The sequence below is a fragment of the Nomascus leucogenys genome, chromosome 22a, assembly GCF_006542625.1.
Source record: "Nomascus leucogenys isolate Asia chromosome 22a, Asia_NLE_v1, whole genome shotgun sequence".
NCBI classification, from domain to species: Eukaryota; Metazoa; Chordata; class Mammalia; order Primates; family Hylobatidae; genus Nomascus; species Nomascus leucogenys.
The window spans coordinates 17,155,770-17,178,404 of NC_044402.1; the positions used below are offsets into that span (position 1 = coordinate 17,155,770).

General features: G+C 38.5%; 1 protein-coding gene across 12 annotated transcripts in view; it reads left to right on the plus strand.

Annotated features, from left to right (window-relative positions):
* EML5 (EMAP like 5) overlaps positions 1-22,635 on the plus strand; it is a 179,354-nt gene that overhangs the window by 153,488 nt on the left and 3,231 nt on the right. For 3 of the 12 annotated variants that reach the window (XM_003260857.4, XM_012498169.2, XM_030803914.1), the window contains 12 exons: positions 567-665; positions 4,998-5,018; positions 10,827-11,000; positions 11,593-11,801; positions 13,492-13,649; positions 15,900-16,014; positions 17,306-17,494; positions 17,677-17,849; positions 19,907-20,069; positions 20,384-20,487; positions 21,864-22,017; positions 22,534-22,634. In XM_003260857.4, the coding sequence (XP_003260905.2) occupies positions 567-665; positions 4,998-5,018; positions 10,827-11,000; positions 11,593-11,801; positions 13,492-13,649; positions 15,900-16,014; positions 17,306-17,494; positions 17,677-17,849; positions 19,907-20,069; positions 20,384-20,487; positions 21,864-22,017; positions 22,534-22,634 (1,660 nt within the window). Of the gene's footprint in view, positions 1-566; positions 666-4,997; positions 5,019-10,826; positions 11,001-11,592; positions 11,802-13,491; positions 13,650-15,899; positions 16,015-17,305; positions 17,495-17,676; positions 17,850-19,906; positions 20,070-20,383; positions 20,488-21,863; positions 22,018-22,533; position 22,635 lie in introns of those variants that run through there. The other 9 variants (XM_030803911.1, XM_004091855.3, XM_030803912.1 and 6 more) reach the window with 8 other exon arrangements.

A 22,635-nucleotide genomic window follows, 5' to 3' on the forward strand; every position in this document is an offset into this window, starting at 1 on the left:
ATCCTTTTCTTTAAGAAACCAAAACAGAAGGATCATGGGCTGACACTCAAAATCCTCCCTAACTCTAGTCCCAAGCTGCCTTTCCAACCTTGTTACTCGTCTTTCTTCTTCATGGCCCTACACTTCAGCCAAATGAGCCTGTTATATGGATACACAACACTTTCCTGCCTTTAGGCCTCTGCTTGAAGTGTTCCTCTGCCTAGAAGGCCCTTCCCCACTGACTTTTACATTAGTAAAATCTGTCTGGGTCAGTCCAGGAGTACCATATTCCCATGATGAGATTAATCTTTTCTGCTCTGAATTCCCATAGCATTTTGATCCCAACTCTCTTGTGGCACTTGGAGTCTTCAGCCTTGTACTGTATTGTTTATCCCTTTTACGGCTCTATCCCATTACATAATTCTGAATCATTTTTCTATCCTTATGATGCTGTATACATAGTAAGTGCTCAAAAATATGTTTTGAATAAGCAAATAAGTTAAAGAGTAGTTTATTGTTCTGGGTAAGTGCTTTTGGCTGTTACATCTTAAAATTTTCATACTTAATTCTCAAATTCTTTTTTGTAGGTTCTCAGAGTTTTTATCAGGAACATAATGATGATATTCTGTGCCTCACAGTAAACCAGCACCCCAAATTTATCAACATAGTGGCAACTGGCCAAGTAGGTATGTTTGTGTATTTTAAAAAGAAACAATTTAAAGCATTTGCTTTGTTCAAATAAATTCAATATACAAGGAAAGAATCAAAATATAATTTTATTGATTTATTGATTGTTTATTGATTGTTCAAAATCTATGTATACATAAAGCCCTACCCAATTATACCATATTATTTGCTTCCAGGTACCTTTCTCTCACTCACTCTGGTTATCTGAGTTGGTCTTGACAATCCAAAATTTAAAGTAAACTATTGTATGGTAGTTGAAATAGTTGGATTTAGTCCTTTAGCAGGAATTTCTGGTCAGCAAAATGGTTTAATTCAATAGCATATAAAGCAGAAAAGAGGAGTTTGAAGAGGAAGTAGTAAACAAAGGGAAGCTAAGAAATAACTAGACTGGGTGGGGTAGAACCCTGCTTCCATGGGGGTTTAGGCTGGAAAGAAGAGAGGACCCAAGTCCGTTTGTTGTTGGTAAATCCCTTCTGCCTTTTTCTTTTCTTTGTCATTGACCTAATTCACCAACTGTTTTCAGCTGTTTTGAAATACACCTGTGTTCTTTTACCTCTGTGAAAAACTTAAACAAAGGCCATAACTCTACAATCAAACTGATGAGAGGATAGCAGGTCTATTTAGGACATATCTGCCAACCTGTGATTACTAAATATGAATATGGCAGAAGTTTCATAAACTTCAATACGTTTGTAAAATTTATTGAAATCATTGAGTTTGTTGGAATTTATTGGGCCTTGATGGCTAAGCTAGCTTTCCAGGTCCCTTTTCTTCTTGACTAAGATAATTTATACTTTTAATATCTTCATTTTTCATGCGAGTACTAAGTTGATAGTCAGGAATTTGTTGTCTGGGTTGCCTGGTTCTGAAGCTATGCCACATAGACCCTTGTATTTTTCCTTTTTGTACAGTTTTCTACTTTTAAAAGTAAATGGGACATTACCCATTATACAGAAAATATTATAATCTTTGCATATAAATACATAGGTCTAGCTTCTGTTTGTGCTAAGATTTTGGAAAGTGAAGTCTTATTTTCACTGTGCACAAGGAACAAGGCCCATCTCCTTGAGGAATGAAGAAACTATGTTACCGAAGTACCTAGCTCAATGCCTCTTGGTACATAGTTACTGTTTAGTTAATTTTTATTGAGTAAATTCACTTACTCAACAAATTTACTGAACACCTGCCATGTACAAGGTATTGTTTTAGGTGCTGGGGATACGGGCTACTTACAAAAAGGCAAAATCCCTGTATTAATGGGATTTACGTTCTGCAAATAGGATTCTAGAAAGTATGGTTCTTTCATTTCCCACCTTGGCTTCTCCTTTTCTTTCCTTTGCTCTCTCTCTGTTAGGCAACTTATTTATCATTTTAGTGCTGTGGTTTTCTTTCTTAGTTAAGAAATGTCATGGTCACAAATTAATCTTTTAGGAATTTGGCCCTTTTCTCCCCTTTATTTTGAAAGACAACACTATAGAAAATATGAAATAGCTAATTATATCCCTCCTCTTTCTTTCCAAGTCAAACTCTGGGGAGTACAGAGGTAAATTTCAGATTATATATGTAGCTCCATTTCTTAAACCATTTGTACCCTTCCGGAAAATAGATAACAAAAATTACTGGTGACTAATTAAGATAGACTCAAGGGAAGACTAAAGAATAAGAAAGGATTTTATTTTTCTCTTCACACATAAAGAGAATTGTTTTGTTACTTTGCTATCAGGCTTGTTTAATACCCACAAAGCACAAAACAGCATTTACAATGTTTGTTGTTCCTTCTGTTAAAAATCATATAGATCATAGAGGAATTGAAATGTTTGATTTTGTACTATTTTAGCCAGTTACATTCAAACTTTTTTCCTGGCTAGAATCTTGGAATTTTAGGGCCAAGTATATCATTTTATCCTCTCTGTTACAGTGTGTTTGAACCCCGCTGCCACTTAATACCTAATGAAGTAAACGTTTCCCTGGGAAGCTTAGTTATAAAGTGGTTCTTCATATACAACAGAAATCTGTCTGTGATTGCTACTCTTTGGCCCTCATTCTTGGTGTATCTAGAACATCTAATCACATTGCCATGGCATTATCTTCCAGTTTTGGAGACAGCTAGCATATTCTCCCTGAGTCTTATCTAGTTCTTATCTTTTATTTGTTTTTTTTTTTGTGACAGAGTCTCGTTCTGTTGCCCAGGCTGGAGTGCAGTGGCACAATCTCGGCTCACTGCAGCTTCCACCTCCCGGGTTCACGCCATTCTCCTGTCTCAGCCTCCTGAGTAGCTGGGACTACAGGTGCGTGCCACCACGCCCGGCTAATTTTTGTGTTTTTAGTAGAGACAGGGTTTCACCATGTTGTCCAGGATGGTGTTGATCTCTTGACCTTGTTATCCACCCGCCTTGGCTTCCCAAAGTGCTGGGATTACAGGCATGAGCCACCGTTCCCAGCCTAGTTCTTCTCTTTTAAAAGGTCTCCTTTGGGCACCCTCCAACTACATTCCATGGAACAAGGTGTACATGAGAGCAAGGGGATTGCTTTCCATGGGGGAGGCTACTTCTCCACTGGATCATGCTTTGGATATATGAAATCCCAGAATTCTCTACCAGATGGTCCTGAACCTACTAATGGCCCTGCATGAGCCTTTTCTCTGCGTCTGTCCTCCCAGTGACAGACTGTACAACCAATGTGTATACTCTTGAGGGGTGGCCAAGCTGTTCTTTGTGTAGGGGTGGATGGAGTTTTAATGCGGTAGCTGGGATAACCACATGTCTTAAGAAATTTGAGCTGCATGACAGATATCACAGAGTTTATAGCTTAAACAACAGAAATGTTATTTTTCACAGCTCTGGAGGTTGGAAGTCCAAAATCAGGGTGCCAGCATGGTCAGGTTGTGGTGAGGGCCTTCTCTGTATTTGCAGATGGCTGTCTTCTCATTATATCCTCACGTGGTGGAAAAAGATTATCTTTCTCCTGTCTCTTCTTATAAGAACACTAATCTCATTGTGAGGGCTCCATCCTCATAACCTTCACACCTCCTAATACCATCACGCTGGTGATTAGAGTTTCAGTATATGAATTTTGGGGGAAGACAGACATCCAGTTCATAGCACCACACATGAGCTTCCGTGACACTTTGTGGTGTGGGATGGAAGAGAATGAGACAGGTTGTCTCATGCTGCGCAAACTCTAAGAAGTTCTAAATCGGTGTCTGCCTTCCAGATCATTATAGGAGTATACTCATCAAGGTAAGAGGCTAGAATATATTTTACTTGATAAGTTTTATCTTGATGGATAGCTTTAAAATATTTAGGCCGATGACATTCAAGCCTTCATTTGTACTTCTGTCCCAGACCCTGTTAATATTCAGAGACAAACCTGGTCTCTCCAAACCAAACACTCCCAGTCTTTCACCCAGGCTTCAGGTGGCAAAGTTCCAAGCCCTCTCACCATTTGGTTGTTAATAAAGCATATTCATAACTAAAAATGATATTTCCTGTGTGGTCTGCTCAGCAGAGTTAAGTACTTTATTCTGTTTTTCCTCATGTTCCAGGTCAAGGCACTATGGTCCTATGTTATCAATATGTTTTTTAAATCATTATTTCATATGGATATAAAGCTTTACCAAAGCAAAAAACAATCACGTGTCTTCAATGGTTTCCTATATTTTTATTTTCTTTCTTGTTCTAAAGACTGCTACTTTGAAAAGTTTGGTTGTTAAGTATTTCTACCACAAATATAATGAGCATGAGCTTTCACATTTTCTTTCTTGGCAAACTTGTACTCATATGGAAAATCTTTAGTTGAAAGGAAGAACTGTTTTCCTTTCTCGAGTTATACAGTAACCTTTGCCGTCATGTCTCTCAGCTCAGAAGGTTTAGATCTAATTCTTCCCTGGAGACAGAGATGCATTAAAAGATGCATATGGAAAATCTTTAGTTGAAAGAAAGAACTTTTTTCCTTTCTTGTGAGTTATATAGTAACCTTTGATGTCATTAAAACTCCAGAGAGTCTATTATTAGCAGTATGCTTTTATAAACCAAAATGAGGGTAATATCATTTTAAATCATATCAGCATCATTTTAAAAGTTATTATAATTAAAAGTTTATGTAACTCATTAAATGCAAAGAAAACAAAATTTTTATCCAAAGGAAGATTGAAAGATCATAACATAGCATGTTAATAAGTATATATAATTGAAACGAGTGCCTTCTCTTACAGTTTACTCAATCAAATGTAATAAAACCAATTTTGTATATAATAGTTTAAATTATAATTAATATGATATTTGGGTTTTTACAGATTTATATTATTTATAGATAATTATTTTCCATTATAGGTGATTCAGCAGACATGTCAGGTAAGGAAAACTAAACATTTTCTGCTTTATTTATATTGTTTGGTAATGATAGTGTATATTAAACTTAAGTTCAAGTGTATTAGTCCATTCTTGCATTACTGTAAAGAACTACCTGAAACTGGGTAATTTACAAAGAAAATATGTTTAATTGGCTCACAGCTCCACAGGCTGTACAGGAAATGTGGCCGGGGAGGCCTCAGGAAATTTACAATCATGGTAGAAAGCAAAGGGCTTGAGCAGGTATGTCCTGTATGGTGGAAGCAGGAGGAAGAGAGAGAAAGGGGAGGTAATACACATTTAAACAAGCAGATCTCGTGAGAACTCACAATCACAAGAACAGCAAGGGGGAAATCTGCCCCCCTGATCCAATCACCTCCCACCAGGCCCCTCCTCCAACACTGGGGGTTACAATTCAACGTGCGATTTGGGCAGGGACATACATCCAAACCATATCATCAAGTATCTTGTTACTCTATAAAAAACTCGCAGATTTTTTTAAATTAAGAATACATTATTTTAATGTCATGATTCTGAACTCAATCTGTGGTAATAGTAATGGTTTTTTTGGACAAGCATGGTAGCTCACATCTGTAATCCCAGTGCTTTAGAAGGCCAAGGTCTGAGGATCACTTGAACCCAGGAGTTCAAGACCAGCCTAGGCAACATAGTGAGACCCTGTTCTCAGCACTGTTTTAAGCACTTTAATAAAAGTGTAAGCATTTTAAATAAAAGTTTTATTTGACACGACCATGCTTATCAGGTTACATATGTTCTGTGGCAGCTTTTGTGCTACATTGGCAGAGGTGTGTGGTAGCTACAGAGGCTATAGATGACATCTGTTTGCACTGCTTTTTGGTACCCTGCAAGTTCCAGTAACACAATTATAATTCACAGATTTTGAGCACTATCTGTTATCTCTTGTTATTTTATTTTGGTTTTTAACCAGTAAATCTCCATCATGTCAAGACAAGGGTACAAAAAACAAAAATTGTTTTTGAATATCACACTTTTAAGGCACAGTGAAGCATGGATTGTATTGTAATCAAATGAGATGACAGGCGGGGTATGGTGGCTCACACCTGTAATCCCAGCACTCTGGAAGGCCGAGACAGGAGGACCGCTTGAGGCCAGGAGTTCAAGTCCAGCCTGGGCAACAGCAAGACCCTGTCTCTACCAAAAAAAAATAGAAAAACTAAAAAACCTTGATGATTTGAGATGAGATGGCAATAAATGTATTAAAAACAATAAATCAGATGATGGCAATAAAACAAAGTATTTGTTTTTTCAGAGGTGGTAACATTCAGCTATGCCAGGAGTAGATAGCTGAGGCATGATCTGGGGGCTGCAGGCTCAGACCAGTTTCAGGGGTCCCAAGACTTCCCACACATTCAGCAGTTCACTAGGAGAAATCACAGGACTCAGAGGTACTTAAGGCTTTAGTTTATTACATGGAACAGAAAAGGGAAAAGACATATGAGGTGGAATCTGGAGCATCTAGTTACAGGGTTTCTATGTCTCTCCAACACCCTCGTGCCAGGGGTTACACAGAACCTGCTTCTTCCTCCAGCAGTCAAATCCAGCAACACAAATGAGGTGTTTCTGCCTAGGCAAGCCTACTGAAGTCTCAGAGTCCAGAGTTTTTATTGGGGGCTAGTCACATAGGGATAAAGACCAGCCTCAACTACCAAAATACCAAACGCCCTGAAGAAAGCAAGTGTTCAGTGCCCCAGGTGGACAAAAGAGCTTTGTCAACATGGAGAACACTTCAGAAGTTCTTACACACTGGCCAAGAGCTAGCCCAGCAAGCAGCTCCTTCTGATGACAGTAACCTTGGGCCTTTGCACCGCTTTTTGGTAGCCTGCAAGTACCCTGCTTATATTAAATCTTTCCTGCATCAACCCTGAGGCTGGATCAAGAAACTGGAAGGTCAGTGTGACTGGAGGAAGGCCTCTGAGATGAATGTAGAGAGGGATAGTGGTCATCTCATGCAGGATGCTGTAGCTCAGGGAGAAGAGTTTGGATTCATGCTAAGTGCAGAGGCTGTCACTGGAGAATTTTAGACAAGGGAGTGATATGACCGAATTTATACTTTGAGAAAACGGCTCTCACTGTATTATTGAGAATGTAGAGGGGGAAGAGAGAAAATTGGAAAATTAGGGGGCCGTTATAGTAGTCCAAGCAAAAAACTGTTAAGGAGGGTGGCAGGAGAGAATGTGGAGAGAACGAGACAAATATGGGGTGTATTCTGGAGTAAAGCCAGTTATCCTTTCTGATTAATTGGATATGGGGGTATGACAAAGTGAGGAATCAAGGCCAGTTGTTAACTTTTTGCTTGAACAGTGAGCTAAATGGGATGGGGAATATTTTGAGAGAAATCAGTTTGGCAGGAAGAAATTATCCACAGATATAAGGAGCAAGTTGGATTCCTAGGTATTTTATTCTCTTTGAAGCAATTGTGAATGGGAGTTCACTCATGATTTGGCTCTCTGTTTGTGATTGGTGTACAAGAATGCTTGTGATTTTTGTACATTGATTTTGTATCCTGAGACTTTGCTGAAGTTGCTAATCAGCTTAAGGAGATTTTGGGCTGAGACAATGGGGTTTTCTAGATATACAATCATGTCATCTGCAAACCGGGACAATTTGACTTCCTCTTTTCCTAATTGAATACCCTTTATTTCCTTCTCCTGCCTGATTGCCCTGGCCAGAACTTCCAGCACTATGTTGAATAGGAGCGGTGAGAGAGGGCATCCCTGTCTTGTGCCAGTTTTCAAAGGGAATGCTTCCAGTTTTTGCCCATTCAGTATGATATTGGCTGTGGGTTTGTCATAGATAGCTCTTATTATTTCGAGATACGTCCCATCAATACCTAATTTATTGAGAGTTTTTAGCATGAAGGGTTGTTGAATTTTGTCAAAGGCCTTTTCTGCATCTATTGAGATAATCATGTGGTTTTTGTCTTTGATTCTGTTTATATGCTGGATTACATTTATTGATTTGCGTATGTTGAACCAGCCTTGCATCCCAGGGATGAAGCCCACTTGATCATGGTGGATAAGCTTTTTGATGTGCTGCTGGATTCGATTTGCCAATATTTTATTGAGGATTTTGGCATCAATGTTCATCAAGGATATTGGTCTGAAATTCTCTTTTTTGGTTATGTCTCTGCCAGGCTTTGGTATCAGGACGATGCTGGCCTCATAAAATGTGTTAGGGAGAATTCCCTCTTTTTCTATTGATTGGAATAGTTTCAGAAGGAATGGTACCAGTTCCTCCTTGTACCTCTGGTAGAATTCAGCTGTGAATCCATCAGGTCCTGGACTCTTTTTGGTTGGTAAGCTATTGATTATTGCCACAATTTCAGAGCCTGTTATTGGTCTATTCAGAGATTCAACTTCTTCCTGGTTTAGTCTTGGGAGGGTGTATTTGTCAAGAAATTTATCCATTTCTTCTAGATTTTCTAGTTTATTTGCTTAGAGGTGTTTGTAGTATTCTCTGATGGTAGATTGTATTTCTGTGGGATCGGTGGTGATAACCCCTTTTTCATTTTTTATTGCATCTATTTGATTCTTCTCTCTTTTCTTCTTTGTTAGTCTTGCTAGTGGTCTATCAATTTTGTTGATCTTTTCAAAAAACCAGCTCCTGGATTCATTAGTTTTTTGAAGGGTTTTTTGTGTCTCTATTTCTTTCAGTTCTGCTCTGATTTTAGTTATGTCTAGCCTTCTCCTAGCTTTTGAATGTGTTTGCTCTTGCTTTTCTAGTTCTTTTAATTGTGATGTTAGGGTATCAATTTTGGATCTTTCCTGCTTTCTCTTGTGGGCATTTAGTGCTATAAATTTCCTTCTACACACTGCTTTGAGTGTGTCCTAGAGATTCTGGTATGTTGTGTCTTTGTTCTCGCTGGTTTCAAAGAACATCTTTATTTCTGCCTTCATTTCGTTATGTACCCAGTAGTCATTCAGGAGCAGGTTGTTCAGTTTCCATGTAGTTGAGCGGTTTTGAGTGAGTTTCTTAATCCTGAGTTCTAGTTTGATTGCACTGTGGTCTGAGAGACAGTTTGTTATAATTTCTGTTCTTTTACATTTGCTGAGGAGAGCTTTACTTCCAACTATGTGGTCTTTAGTAACTTCGAGAGGTCCTGAAAATTTGCAGTAATTTTAGTTTTAAATACTGTTACTGATGTAAGTTTAGAGCAGTCTTAAGTGTGTGGCAATTCCATTACCTTACGTACCTACACGTTTTAAAACATAAATTCTGGTTTCACCTTCTTGCCATCTCCTTTAATTTTTTACAAAAATATGAGAAGCTCAGTCATTGAATTTAAGATTACTTGCTATTTAAATTTAGATAAATAAAACTTTTAAACTTGTGGCATATTAAATTTGGGGGCAAAAATTAGTGATATTTCTTGAAAATCTATTGTCTACCTCATCACGATTTGGCAAATATAACATGTGAATTGCCTAGAGGTGCATTTTGTAAACATATAAAAATATTTATATAATACTTATCACTGGCAAAATGTGTAGAGTGATCTGGTATATATTTACATTTTAAATTTAAGCCACCTAACATTCTTTGTTAAGTTTACCTGTGCCTTGGGGTACTTTGACTTTTAATGAATGAAGGATATTTTAATTTTAGTTCAATACTTAGATTATTGTCATAAATTTTACAAACATAAATAACCTATTATATGATAAACTTTTATGTATATTTCCATGTAGTTTTGATATTTTACAGTTGCATAAATCTTTGAGCAATTTCTATTTAATGATACTGTAAGTCTCTGGTTTAATATATTTTAACTGCTTGGAAGAACTGCCAGATTTAATTTATCATTGTGTACTACAAATGGCAGATGGTATAAAATATAATCTAAACTTATCAGAGTATTTTCTTGAGACCGACATTTATTTCTGCATTGAATGATTTAAGGCAGCTTGTCTTAATGTTTCTCTATTTTTAAAACATTTATAACATTTATAATTTGAAGCAAATGCACTTTAGTATTTTTATTGCTTTATTAAAAGTACTTATGTTCTGAGATTGAATTAACTGCTGAATTGACCTGTCCATTTTTATAGGGTGTAGTTCATAAAAAAGAAAATATAAAACTATAATTTTTTTAATTTAGAAAATATGGAGAACTGGAATAATTTTTTTAAGCAGCAGAAACAAGCTACACAAGATTAATAATAACCACAATTTAAAGATTAGCAGTTTTATCTTTCTCATGAAATCCTGTTTTATAAGTAAATGTCTTATAAAGTGATACGAACTTAGCTTTTACCAGATGTCTATCTGTATGGTTGAAAATGTCTTTTGAGATCTATTCAGGTGGTTTCCTATCTACTGCCTTTCTCAATTTGTGTCTGCTTTTCACTTCTCTTTCAGGTAACATCAGTACTGAATGTATACTTGATGTTTAATATTTATTGTGTAATATTTGTATAGTTCTCCATATAATTGTATAAAGATTAAAAGTATACATAAAACATGCATTTGTTTTGAATTGTTTAAAGTTGAGATTACCTGATTTGCTTGTCTAAATGCTGTTTTTCCAAAAGTGCAATTTGGAATATAGCCTGAAGAAGTGTTCTATATTTTTTCCTTTTCTTTCCTCCCCACCCCCAAAACTCCTTTTCCTTTTTTAAATTTAGTCTTAGTTTTGAGCTGTTCTTTGTTAAGTACAGTTTTTGTTTGGTACATATTTGTCCATGTTTCAGAGATGAATATGCATCAGCTTTAGAAACAGAAATATTTATAACAGGTAGATTACAACTTTTTGATATTATCTTTATTTAGCTACAGCTCCTTCTATTCACATCTGGGATGCAATGAACAAGCAGACTTTATCTATCCTAAGATGCTACCATTCAAAGGGAGTATGTTCAGTCAGCTTCAGTGCTACTGGCAAACTACTGCTGTCTGTGGGACTAGACCCAGAACATACTATTACCATTTGGAGATGGCAGGAAGGTAGGATTCTTTTGTGTGTTTGATTTTTAAAAAAACAAGAATACAAGGGTAGTAGGAATTCTGTATTTAATATTTGTCTTAAAGTTGGTGGTTGAAATAATTATTCAGTGTAGGCCTACACAATATACTGTACACAGTGGTACTGTAGGTATATTTCACTTTAAAAGCCCAGTGGAACTGTAACTTCACAAAACAGATAAATTAATGAAACCATTATTAATATTATAAATGATTCACTGCTATTTTCTTCCAGCAAGAAACTATGTATTATTAATGATTTGATTGGTTTTGGAGATTCTTATGAAAATTATGTATATTTCTAATGATAATGGCAGATCAGCGAGATAATATTACCTACCACACTTTAGACAAAACATTTAAGTTATATAAAGAAAAGTTAATGGAGCGAAGATAAGTGAAAAGGACTCGATACACAAATAATTGTAAATCATGTATTGCTAGGTAGAGCAGGGGCCATTGGCCTCTCTTCTAAGCCTTTGTTTTTTGAACTATGTATTTTACATATTTGTTTGATGCTGTTGATTAGCTTGGTTCTTGTAATAACCTAGATAATTTTGTTGTATCTTTTCAGGTGCCAAAATTGCCAGCAGAGCTGGTCACAATCAACGTATTTTTGTGGCAGAATTCCGACCAGATTCAGATACCCAGTTTGTCTCAGTGGGAGTAAAACATGTGAAGTTCTGGACCCTGGCAGGAAGGGCTCTTCTTAGCAAAAAAGGGCTACTGAGCACACTGGAAGATGCCCGGATGCAGACCATGCTCGCTATTGCATTTGGTGCAGTATGTCTCTTAAAATGCACATAGTGTGACTTTAACTACTTTACGTTCTCTTGCCTTAGATCATCAGCCACATGAATGTTGTTGAGATGATACTGTGATCTGCTAATCATTACATGCCCTGGTCAAGCATATATTTCATCTTTCAAAAATCTAGTTCTTTCAGAAATTAGGGAGTGAAAAGAATGTTAATGAGAGGGGAAAAAGGATTTTTTTTTTTGACACAATATCTCACTCTGTCACCTGGGCTGGGGTGCAATGGTGCGATTATAGCTCACTGTAGCCTCCATCTCCCAGGATCAAGAGATCCTCAGCCTTCTTAGTAGCTGGGACTACAGGCAGGAACCACCATGCTAGGCTAATTTTTTTTTTTCATTTTTAGTAGAGACAGGGTTTCGCTATGTTGCCTAGGTGGTCTCAAGCTCCTAAGCTATGTGATCCTCCCACCTTGACCTCCCAAAGTGCTGCGTTTACAGGCATGAGCCACCATAGTAAGGATTATGATGAACATTTGATTCCTTGGACTACTGTTATACTCAAAAGCCTTCCTTAATCTTCTAATTGTCACCCTAAATATCCTAAAATTTCTGTCTTCCTAGTAGTTCTTCATAGTCCTAAAAATTTGTCAGAGAGAAAGGTAAATCAAGAAACATGATTTTCAAGTGATTTAAGGTGGTACTAGGGTTTAGGATTTCCTTTGCTTTTTATCATTTAACACACTGCTTATCATACAGCTGGAAGTGCTCTGGGCCAGTGTCTCTACTTCGAGGGAAGAAGGAGGTAGTGAGACAGAAGGAAATAGCAGAATTCCTGGTCCTGACAGAAGGGTGTTCAGGAGCCCTGCTCTCCTCTCACTTTATTCCATCTCATCTGGACCTGTGGCTTCCAATCCACATCTCTTTCCTTTAATATCCTGCGTTGGCTAGGCTGTATAAATCCTTTGGTGCATCAAAAAACTAAGTAGATTTTTTGTTTATGTGAGTATGCAATACTTACAGGAAAAGTTATAATTTTAGAATATTTAAGTATACTTATGTTTTTGAGAAAAAGACCATTGAAATGTTTGTGCCATGTCAAATTTCAGTTGAACATTTTGGGTATTCTTAATATAAGACCAGGCCAGGCGCTGTGGCTCAGGCCGGGCACAGTGGCTCACGCCTGTATTCCCAGCACTTAGGGAGGCCGAGGCGGGAAGATCACCTGAGGTCAGGAGTTCAAGACCAGCCTGGCCAACAGGGTGAAACTCTGTCTCTACTAAAAATACAAAAATTAGCCGGGTGTGGTGGCGGGTGCTTGTAATCCCAGCTACTTGGGAGGCTGAGACAGGAGAATCGCTTGAACCTGGGAGGCAGAGGTTGTGGTGAGCTGAGATCGCACCATTGCACTCCAGCCTGGGCAACAAAGAGCGAAACTCCATCTCAAAAAAATAAAAAATAAACCCTAGAATTATAGTATGTTAGAATTGGAAGGGAAGAATTGTCTAAGGTTATTCTAGCTAATAAGCAACAGACTTGGAAAAGCTAAGCCTCCAGTTCAGGTTTCCTGACTCGTGAATTCAGTGCTGCTGCCACTACACGATGCATGCTCTTTGTATCAAGGGTGAGACAGCATTACACATACATAGAAAATTATCTATTTGAACTCTATTTGAACTTTTGATGAGTTTGTCTCCCCCTTCCCCACTCCTTTTCAGAATAACTTGACGTTTACAGGTACCATCAGTGGTGATGTCTGTGTGTGGAAAGATCACATATTGTGTAGAATCGTGGCGAGAGCTCACAACGGGCCTGTGTTTGCCATGTACACCACCCTGCGAGATGGACTTATCGTGACTGGGGGAAAGGAAAGGCCGTGAGTCCTCTTTCTTTTCACAGAATATTTATGCATTTGTGACCTACCTGAGGTTTGCAGTTAATTATTCTAGTTGTTTCTAAGCTACACAGAGTGTCCTCTCCGACCTTCCTCCTCATATGCTTCTCCTTTATTACCTTTTATGTGCCTTCTATTTGATTCTCATTTCTGGTCTTAATTCACTTCCAGTTTTTTTCATGTTGGGGTGATACTTTTTCTGAGGTGTGGATAGGTAGTTGTCCTACAAGTTGAGTTACTTTTCTTAATGTCTGTATGCCTGTGTACGTATGTGCTGAGTAGGAGGCCCATGGGGGAATCTGGAGCCAGGGTTGTATTTTGACTGCCTGCTCTCTTTTTTTTCAGAATGAATTCTAAGGAGTAGAATGCACATTGTTGCTTTAGAAAAGGATGAGGGAACTAGAGAGAACTGCCTTGTTTCCTTTTGCTTGAGGCAAATTTAAACTGTTTTATACAAGACCTCAAAATTTGAGAAGAGGTCTCTTCTGAGTGATTTTCAAATCTCCCAACAGTAACCAGATATTTATGATTTGATTTGTCACCAACATAGTCATATGCATATTGAAACATGACATGTAGGCCAGGCACAGTGGCTCACACCTGTAATCTTAGCACTTTGGGAGGCTGAGGCAGGCGGATCGCTTGAGCCCAGGAGTTCGAGACCAGCCTGGGCAACATGGTAAAACCCCATCGCTATAAAAAACACAACAATTAGCCGGGTGTGGTGGCACATGCCTGTAGTCCCAGCTACTCAGGAGGCTGAGGTGGGAGGATCACTTGAGCCTGGGGAGGTCCAGGCTTTAGTGAGCTATGATGGTGCCACTGCACTACAGCCTGGGTGACAGAGTGAGACCCCATTTAAAAAACAAAAACAAAAACAAAAATGTGACATATAGGTGACTAAGAAGTACATTTCAATACAGGATTGAAAGAACCCACATATGTTAATTAAACACAAGTGCAGAATTTGTCCCTTTTACATAAAGGAAGAATGCACAGAGGCATGCTTTCAGACAAGCAATTCATCTAGCAGAAAAGGAAGGAATACATTTTTCAGTCCTTCCAGGAGAAAATCCATAAATGGGCTCTATTTCGTCCTCCAACACTTGTATTTCCCACGTCATTTACTCCTGCACACCCCCACTCACTAGAAGCCTGCTAAACTGTTCCAGTGAGATATTTTAATACCTGGTAGGAAATAAATATGCTTCTGTTTTGGCCTTCAAAAATAAGCTCTGGGCCAGTTGCAGTGGCTCATGCCTGTAATCCCAACACTTTGGGAGTCCGAGGCGGGCAGATCACGAGGTCAGAAATTTGGGACCAGCCTGGCCAATATGGTGAAACCCCATCTCTACTAAAAATACAAAAATTAGCCAGGCATGGTGGTGCATGCCTGCAGTCCCAGCTACTTAGGAGGCTGAGGGAGAAGAATCGCTTGAACCCGTGAGGCACAGGTTGCAGTGAGCTGAGATCACACCACTGCACTCCAGGCCAGGTGACAGAGTGAGACTCTGTCTCAAAAAAAATAAATAAATAATAAATCAACTCTGTAGCATAGCATTTGTAATTCTATTATTTTGCCTTACATTTCCATTATCCTTTTAATAAAATTGTTTTTTACATCTTCCTAATCAAGAAGTATTATGAGGCCAGGCACAGTGGCTCATGCCTGGAATCCCAGTACTTTGGGAGGCTGAGGCAGGTAGATCACCTGAGGTCAAGGTATTTGAGACCAGCTTGGCCAACATGGTGAAACCCCATCTCTACTAAAAATACAGAAATTAGCTGGGTGTGGTGTTGCATGCCTGTAATCCTAGCTACTCGGGAGGCTGAGGTAGAAGAATCGCTTGAACCTGGGAGGCAGAGGTTGCAATGAGCTGAGATCATGCCACTGCGCTCAAGCCTGGGAGACAGAGCGAGACTCCATCTTAAAAAAAAAAAAAAAAATATGAGAGAGGATAATGTATGGTAGAGGCTAAATACAATTATGCTCACGTCAGAAAATAGTATTTCTCAAAATAAAATTCACTGAAACTGGATGTTTATTTTGACTGAGATATAGTATATCCTCAAATTGCCATAGAAAGTTTAGAAGAATATTAGAAGTAAATTATAACTATCAGGGCCTTTTTTTTTTTTTTAAAGGATTCTGCTTATAACTTAGTATTTGTTTATAATAAAAATTATAGTAGCCAATAATAAACACTTACTCTGGCTTGGTTATTTACTTAGGTCAAAAGAAGGAGGAGCGGTTAAACTGTGGGATCAGGAACTGAGGCGGTGCCGTGCCTTCAGGCTTGAGACAGGACAAGCCACAGATTGTGTTCGTTCTGTGTGCAGAGGCAAAGTAAGATGTTCCATGAGCTGATACAGTGCAGCAGAAAACAGAAAGTGGTTATTACTGTGATTCTGTCACCCTTTGCAGCTTAATGAACAATACTTAATAATGCATAACGGTGGATTTACTTGCCAACATTACTCTGTCTTTGCTGCTTTCTTTGCCACAGTTAGCACCAGTGTGGTGCATAAGCTAGGAAGCTATTCTGTCTAAATACTGTATGTAAACCTCCAATATTTTCTAGAATGTGCCAATTCAACAACTCTAGTAGACAGAATTGAAAACCCTTGCCAGTTGGCTCATTTATATTATGACGGCTGTCTCCATTTTTTAAAAAAACACACATTCCCTTGATAAAACGTGCAATAAACAATGGAATACTACTCAGCCATAAAAAATAATGAAATTCTGTCATTCTTGGTGGCAACATGGATGAGACTGGAGGACATGATGTGAAGTGAAATAAGCCAGGCAGAGAAAGATAAATACATGTTCTCACTCCTGTGCAGAAACTAAAAAAGTTGATCCCACAGGGGTGGAAAGTAGAATAGTGGTTACTGGAGGTGGAGAAGGGGGAGGGCAGGGGGATAGGGAAGGACTGGTTAAAGGATACAAGTTTACACAGCCAGATAGGAGCAGTACGTTTTAGTATTCTGTGGTACTGTAGGATGACTATAGTTAAGAATCATGTATTTATGTATTTTCAGGTATTTACAAGAGAGGATTTTGAAAGTTTCCATCACTAAGAAATGATAAATGTCTGAGGTTTTTATGTGCATTACCCTATGCCCCATAAATATGTATAATTATGTGTTAATTTCAAAATAAAAATTCAAAACTACAATTCCTATGAAAATTTTTGAGCATGTTTGTACTTGTGTATTTATAAATCATATGGATATTATCTTCAGTCTGCATATTAAATTGTAGTTAAGCTTTTACTTTTTAGCTAAAAAATAAATTCTATTACTTTTTTCGTATATCCCACTGCACTTACCCCAGTTTGGAAATCCTAAGATTATCAAATAAAAACTTTGATTATTGAAGAATCCAGGTGTACTGCCACAGAAAAGTTCTATTCTGTAGCATGGACTCTAATATGTAATCTAGCCCAGTGTGCTTACAGATAGATGTGTGCCTGTAGTCATAGAAAAATTTGCATGAGCTAATGACTGCCTTGCTACTAGATTAGCTCAAAGCAAAAAGTTCTCTGAAAGCAGGTCAATAGGGTCATTTTTATATTATGAAGAAGAGCAGCTGTTGTATTACATTCAATGTATTGGTCCTGCTTGTGTTTCAGGGCAAGATCCTTGTTGGGACAAGGAATGCTGAAATAATTGAAGTTGGAGAGAAAAATGCAGCTTGTAATATTTTAGTTAACGGTCATGTGGATGGGCCAATCTGGGGACTAGCAACACATCCTTCCAGGGATTTTTTCCTTTCTGCTGCAGAAGATGGAACAGTGAGACTTTGGGATATTGCTGATAAAGTAAGTATAGATAATTTTTTTGAAAGAGGTTACAACTTCTAAAAAGAAAAGTTGGAAGTTCTAAATTGCTAGTACTTAAAGAACTATCAGAATTATGTTGAGAATTTTGGGGGGAAACTGGCATAATTTAGAAGTACTTCACTTAATGTTGTTTCCTATGACTTTTTTTTTTTTAAATGCAGAAGATGTTAAACAAAGTGAATTTGGGGCATGCTGCTCGTACTGTGTGTTATAGCCCTGAAGGGGACATGGTGGCTATTGGAATGAAAAATGGAGAATTTATCATTTTACTAGTGAGTTCTCTAAAAATATGGGGAAAGAAGAGAGACAGGAGATGTGCAATCCATGATATCAGGTTAGTGAACAAATGGAATAGAGTTTCTAGTATATACTTAACTTCCATTTGTAAAATTATCCTCAGCCATGCCTTCAAAAAGAGGTCCCCAGGGCCTGTAGCATTTCCCATATTATAAATTGCATGCTAAAATATGGCTGTTTGTATACTTAATTCTTCTTGCTAAATTATAAACCCACTGGGCACCAACCATGGTCCCTTATAATAGCAAGTACTAGTAGGTAATGTTTGATGAATTCATGTTAACACTTAGCCATGTCCATTAAGTTCATCCCACCAAGAGGTATCTCCCACGGTAATACAAGAGAGCCATCTGCCCTTCAAAAGTTGTCACCCTGGAAAACTAAAGTTGTGATTCCAAACATATCTTCTCTTAATAACCTCAGTTTGAGAATATGTAGTTCATTAATTTAATCAACACCTATTGATTAAATGTTCCAGAATCCAAATTAATTGAAATGTTTCTTAAACCTTTGTTTTTCAGTGCTTAAGCATTTTTCAACAGTGGCTACCATTTACGGAGTACTTCCATGTGATCAGTAGATAAGATTATTGAATCTAGGTCTGTCAAAAGCTTGTACGCTTTTCATCAGTAAAATCCTTTTACAAATGAAACCTTCCTCAGAACTTCAATATATAAAACAGTAACAGTGGTTTCCCTTAGCTTTTACATGTCTCTATCGTACCTCAATAAGACTCATGGGCCATTTCAAGAGACTGAATTGTCCCATATGACTCCAAGGATTGCTAGGCAAATAGCATTTCACTTTGTCTTTTAAATAAGTTCTTCAGGCTGGGCGCGGTGGCTCACGCCTGTAATCCCAGCACTTTGGGAGGCCGAGGCAGGCAGATCGCCTGAGGTCAGGAGTTCTCGACCAGCCTGGCCAACGTAGTGAAACCCCGTCTCAACTAAAAATACAAAAATTAGCTGGGCGTGGTGGCAGGCGTCTGTAATCCCAGCTACTCGGGGGGCCGAAACAGGAGAATCGCTTGAACCCGGGAGGTGGAGGTTGCGCCACCGCACTCCAGCCTGGGGGACAAGAGCGAGACTCCATCTCAAAAAAAAAAAAAAAAAAGTTCTTCCAAGATTCAAGTTGTGTCATTTCACCTTAATAACTGGAGGTTAGTTAAGCTGGGCTGTGTTCTTTGCTTAATATTAAGACATTTTTTCCAGATGGAAGAAAACTATCTTTTTTTTTAATCAATATTGGCCAGGTTGGCCTCGAACATGTAGCCTCGTCTCCCCGAGTGCCAGGGCAACCAGCCTGAGCCACAGCGGCTCCCAGAAAACTATCTTAATGAATTGTTAGCTTATTAATTATGTAATGCTAATGGCTTTTAAAAGCTGAGATGTTCTGACTGGGTGTGGTGGCTCACACCTGTAATCCCAGTACCTTGGGAGGCCAAGGGGGAAGGATTGCTTGAGGCCAGGAGTTTGGGACCAGATGGGCAACATAGTGAGACCCCACCTCTATTTAAAAAATTAAAGTTTTTTTTTTTTTGAGATGGAGTTTTGCTCTTGTTGCCCATGCTGGAGTGCAATGGCGCAATCGCGGCTCACTGCAACCTGTGCCTCCCGGGTTCAAGTGATTCTCCTGCCTCAGCCTCCCGAGTAGCTGGGATTACAGGTGCACACCACCACGCCTGGCTAATTTTGTATTTTTAGTAGAGACAGGGTTTCTCTATGTTGGTCAGCCTGGTCTCAAACTCTCGACCTCAGGTGATCTGCCTGCCTCCGCCTCCCAAAGTTCTGGGATTATAGGTGTGAGCCACCAGGCCCGGCCTAAGAAAGTTTTTTTAAACCATTAGATGTTTGTAAAGGAATTGGGAGATGACAATTGGGGAAATATTTTAAATTGAAGTAAAATATAAAGCTTCCTTATTTCATGTAACCCAGACAATCTCAGTATACATAATCAGTTGTGTCTGTCAGGTAAATCTATTTGAGGCCTTATCACATGTGACTTTTAAGAACTAGAAAGGAAAAGTCACTGATCTTAAGTATTTATAATACTTCATGTGGTCTAATACTTTTTACATGTTTTGTTTTGATTCAGATTTAGTCCGGATTCCCGGTATCTGGCAGTAGGTTCTAGTGAGAACTCAGTGGATTTTTATGACCTAACTTTGGGCCCCACTCTTAACAGAATCAGCTACTGCAAAGACATTCCAAGCTTTGTCATTCAAATGGACTTCTCTGCAGATAGCAGATATCTCCAGGTGCAGTACCAATACTATATACCCAGGTGGCAAGTTCTTCTGCTTTTACATTTCATCTTAGTGAATGCATTTAAAGTTCCTGAGCTCCGGAGCTCCAGCTTCTCAACTTCTCCCTTTGTACCTTCTGACCTACAGCTCCCTTTCCTCCCCCACTTATCCGTGCTTTTCTCCTCTAAGTTTTTGTAGTGATCTTTTGCATACTTAATGATGTTAGACATGTAAATCAAGTAGCAATATGCTAGTATTCTGTAAACCCCCTGTGGATTTTGTCACTCACCTAATGGAATTATTGTCCCATTTTAATCCGATGGAAGGTCTCTAGTGGCTGCTATAAACGGCATGTCTATGAAGTGCCTTCAGGAAAACATCTTATGGATCATGCCGCTATTGACAGAATTACTTGGGCTACATGGACTAGGTAAATACTTACATATTCACAAGGCGAGAACTGACTTTGAAGGCCAGTTAGAAAAATTGGAAAATCCTATTTCTGAACTGTTAGAGCCATTCCACTAAGGAATAGTAATTGAGTTTCAAGTTTTTGTTACCATATTTTGAAATGGTATGTTCATGTTGGGACCCCTTTTTATTGAATATGTTTCCATGTTTTATCAGTTTCCATGATTTATCAAGTTTTTTTTTTTTAAAGGAAATCAAAGTTTTAACTTTAAAGATACCCTGATATTTTTCTTAACATTAAATTTAATGACTGGCAAAAAGGTATTGGGCACTGTTAAGCAACTGTTATTAATTCTCTATCTAAAGGAATGCTATCTTGAATCTATTAGAAGTCAAAGCTTCCAAATTTGTTCAAATTTTCTGCCTGTTATGACAGGTAACATGACTATCCATTTTTTTGGTCAATGAAAAATGCCATCAAATTCCTCTATCAGCCAGGCATATAGTGGCTCATGCCTGAAATCTCTGATGCAGCAGGCCGAGGTGGGAGGATCAATTGAGCCTAGGAGTTTGATACCAGCCTGGGCAACATAGTGAGACCCCATCTCTGAAAATGACTTATGACTATGTCATAAGTCATTTTTATTTTTGTAGAGATAGGGATCTCACAGTATTGCCCAGGCTGGTCTCAAACTCTTGGCCTCAAGCAGTCCTCCTGCCTCAGCCTCCCAAAATGTTGGGATTACAAGTATGTGCTGCCCAACCCAGCCAAGTAGCACTTTTAATTTGAAAAATAGTTCTATCAGTTTTCGGCCAGGCGCGGTGGCTCAGCCTATAATCCCAGCACTTTGGGAGGCCAAGCGGGGGTGATCACCTGAGGTTGGGAGTTCGAGACTGGCCTGACCAACATGGAGAAACCCTGTCTCTACTAAAAATACAAAATAAGCCGGGCATGGTAGCGCATGCCTGTAATCCCAGCTGCTTGGGAGGCTGAGGCAGGAGAATTGCTTTAACCCAGGAGGCAGAGGCTGCAGTGAGCCAAGATCGTACCATTGCACTCCAGCCTGGGTAACGAGAGAAAACTCCGTTCTCAAAAACAAAAAAACAACAACAACAAAATTAAAAATAGTTCTATCAGTTTTCATAAAGTACTACTTTAATCTTAAAAGGATTAATCTAGAAACCCTTCAAATTATAAAATTTCATTTTTAAAAGGCAGGAGTTGATATCCTGATGAAATTCAGGTCGCCAAACAACTTACCTTACCATAATTTACTTCCTGTATTTTAAGTAACATGATAGGGTACTTAGAGATTAATTGCCAAGAAACTTTTTGAATATAGTCAACCTGCCCGCACTTGCTATAATGAGTTTTCTTTTGTTCCTTCCCTCTAGTATTCTAGGAGATGAGGTTTTGGGAATCTGGTCCAGACATGCTGAGAAAGCTGATGTCAACTGTGCCTGTGTATCTCATTCAGGAATCAGTCTTGTAACAGGAGATGACTTTGGCATGGTTAAGTTATTTGACTTCCCATGTCCAGAAAAATTTGTAAGTCTGTGTTTTGTTTACTATTATCAGTTTACTCCTAATTTTGATGTCTTATCATCAGCACTTTTTCCCATATATTAAAATGTTTTGTCCTAATTTCCCATATATTTAAAGTGTTTTGTCCTAATTTCTAAATTTTTCCCCAAACTTTCTAAATCTATGTACTTTGAAATAAAAGCTATTAGAAACAAATCCTCTCCCTCGAGTAATACCGTCTTTGGAACTATCCTACGAAAGCTGTAATTAGCTTTTCACCAAACTTATAATCAGTTATCAAATTTCAAATGCTTTTCCTTAGAGAAAAATTGTCAGAGTACCTGTAGACATCTGACTGCCCACACAGCCTGGTTTTGCAGATCCACTACTCACGCTGAAAAAGCATTCTAATCACTGGCTGCAGTGCCAACTCCCTACTCTCTCCACAGCTCTTGTGATAGAGATTATAGTTCCTAATTAAGAGCCTTTGACTTCAGTGTGCACCAAATGCCCTGAGCTTTGTCTGTCATTGTTTTTTAGGCAAAACACAAAAGGTTCTTGGGTCATTCGCCCCATGTGACAAATATTCGATTTACCAGTGGTGATCGACATGTTGTTAGTGCTGGAGGTGATGACTGCAGG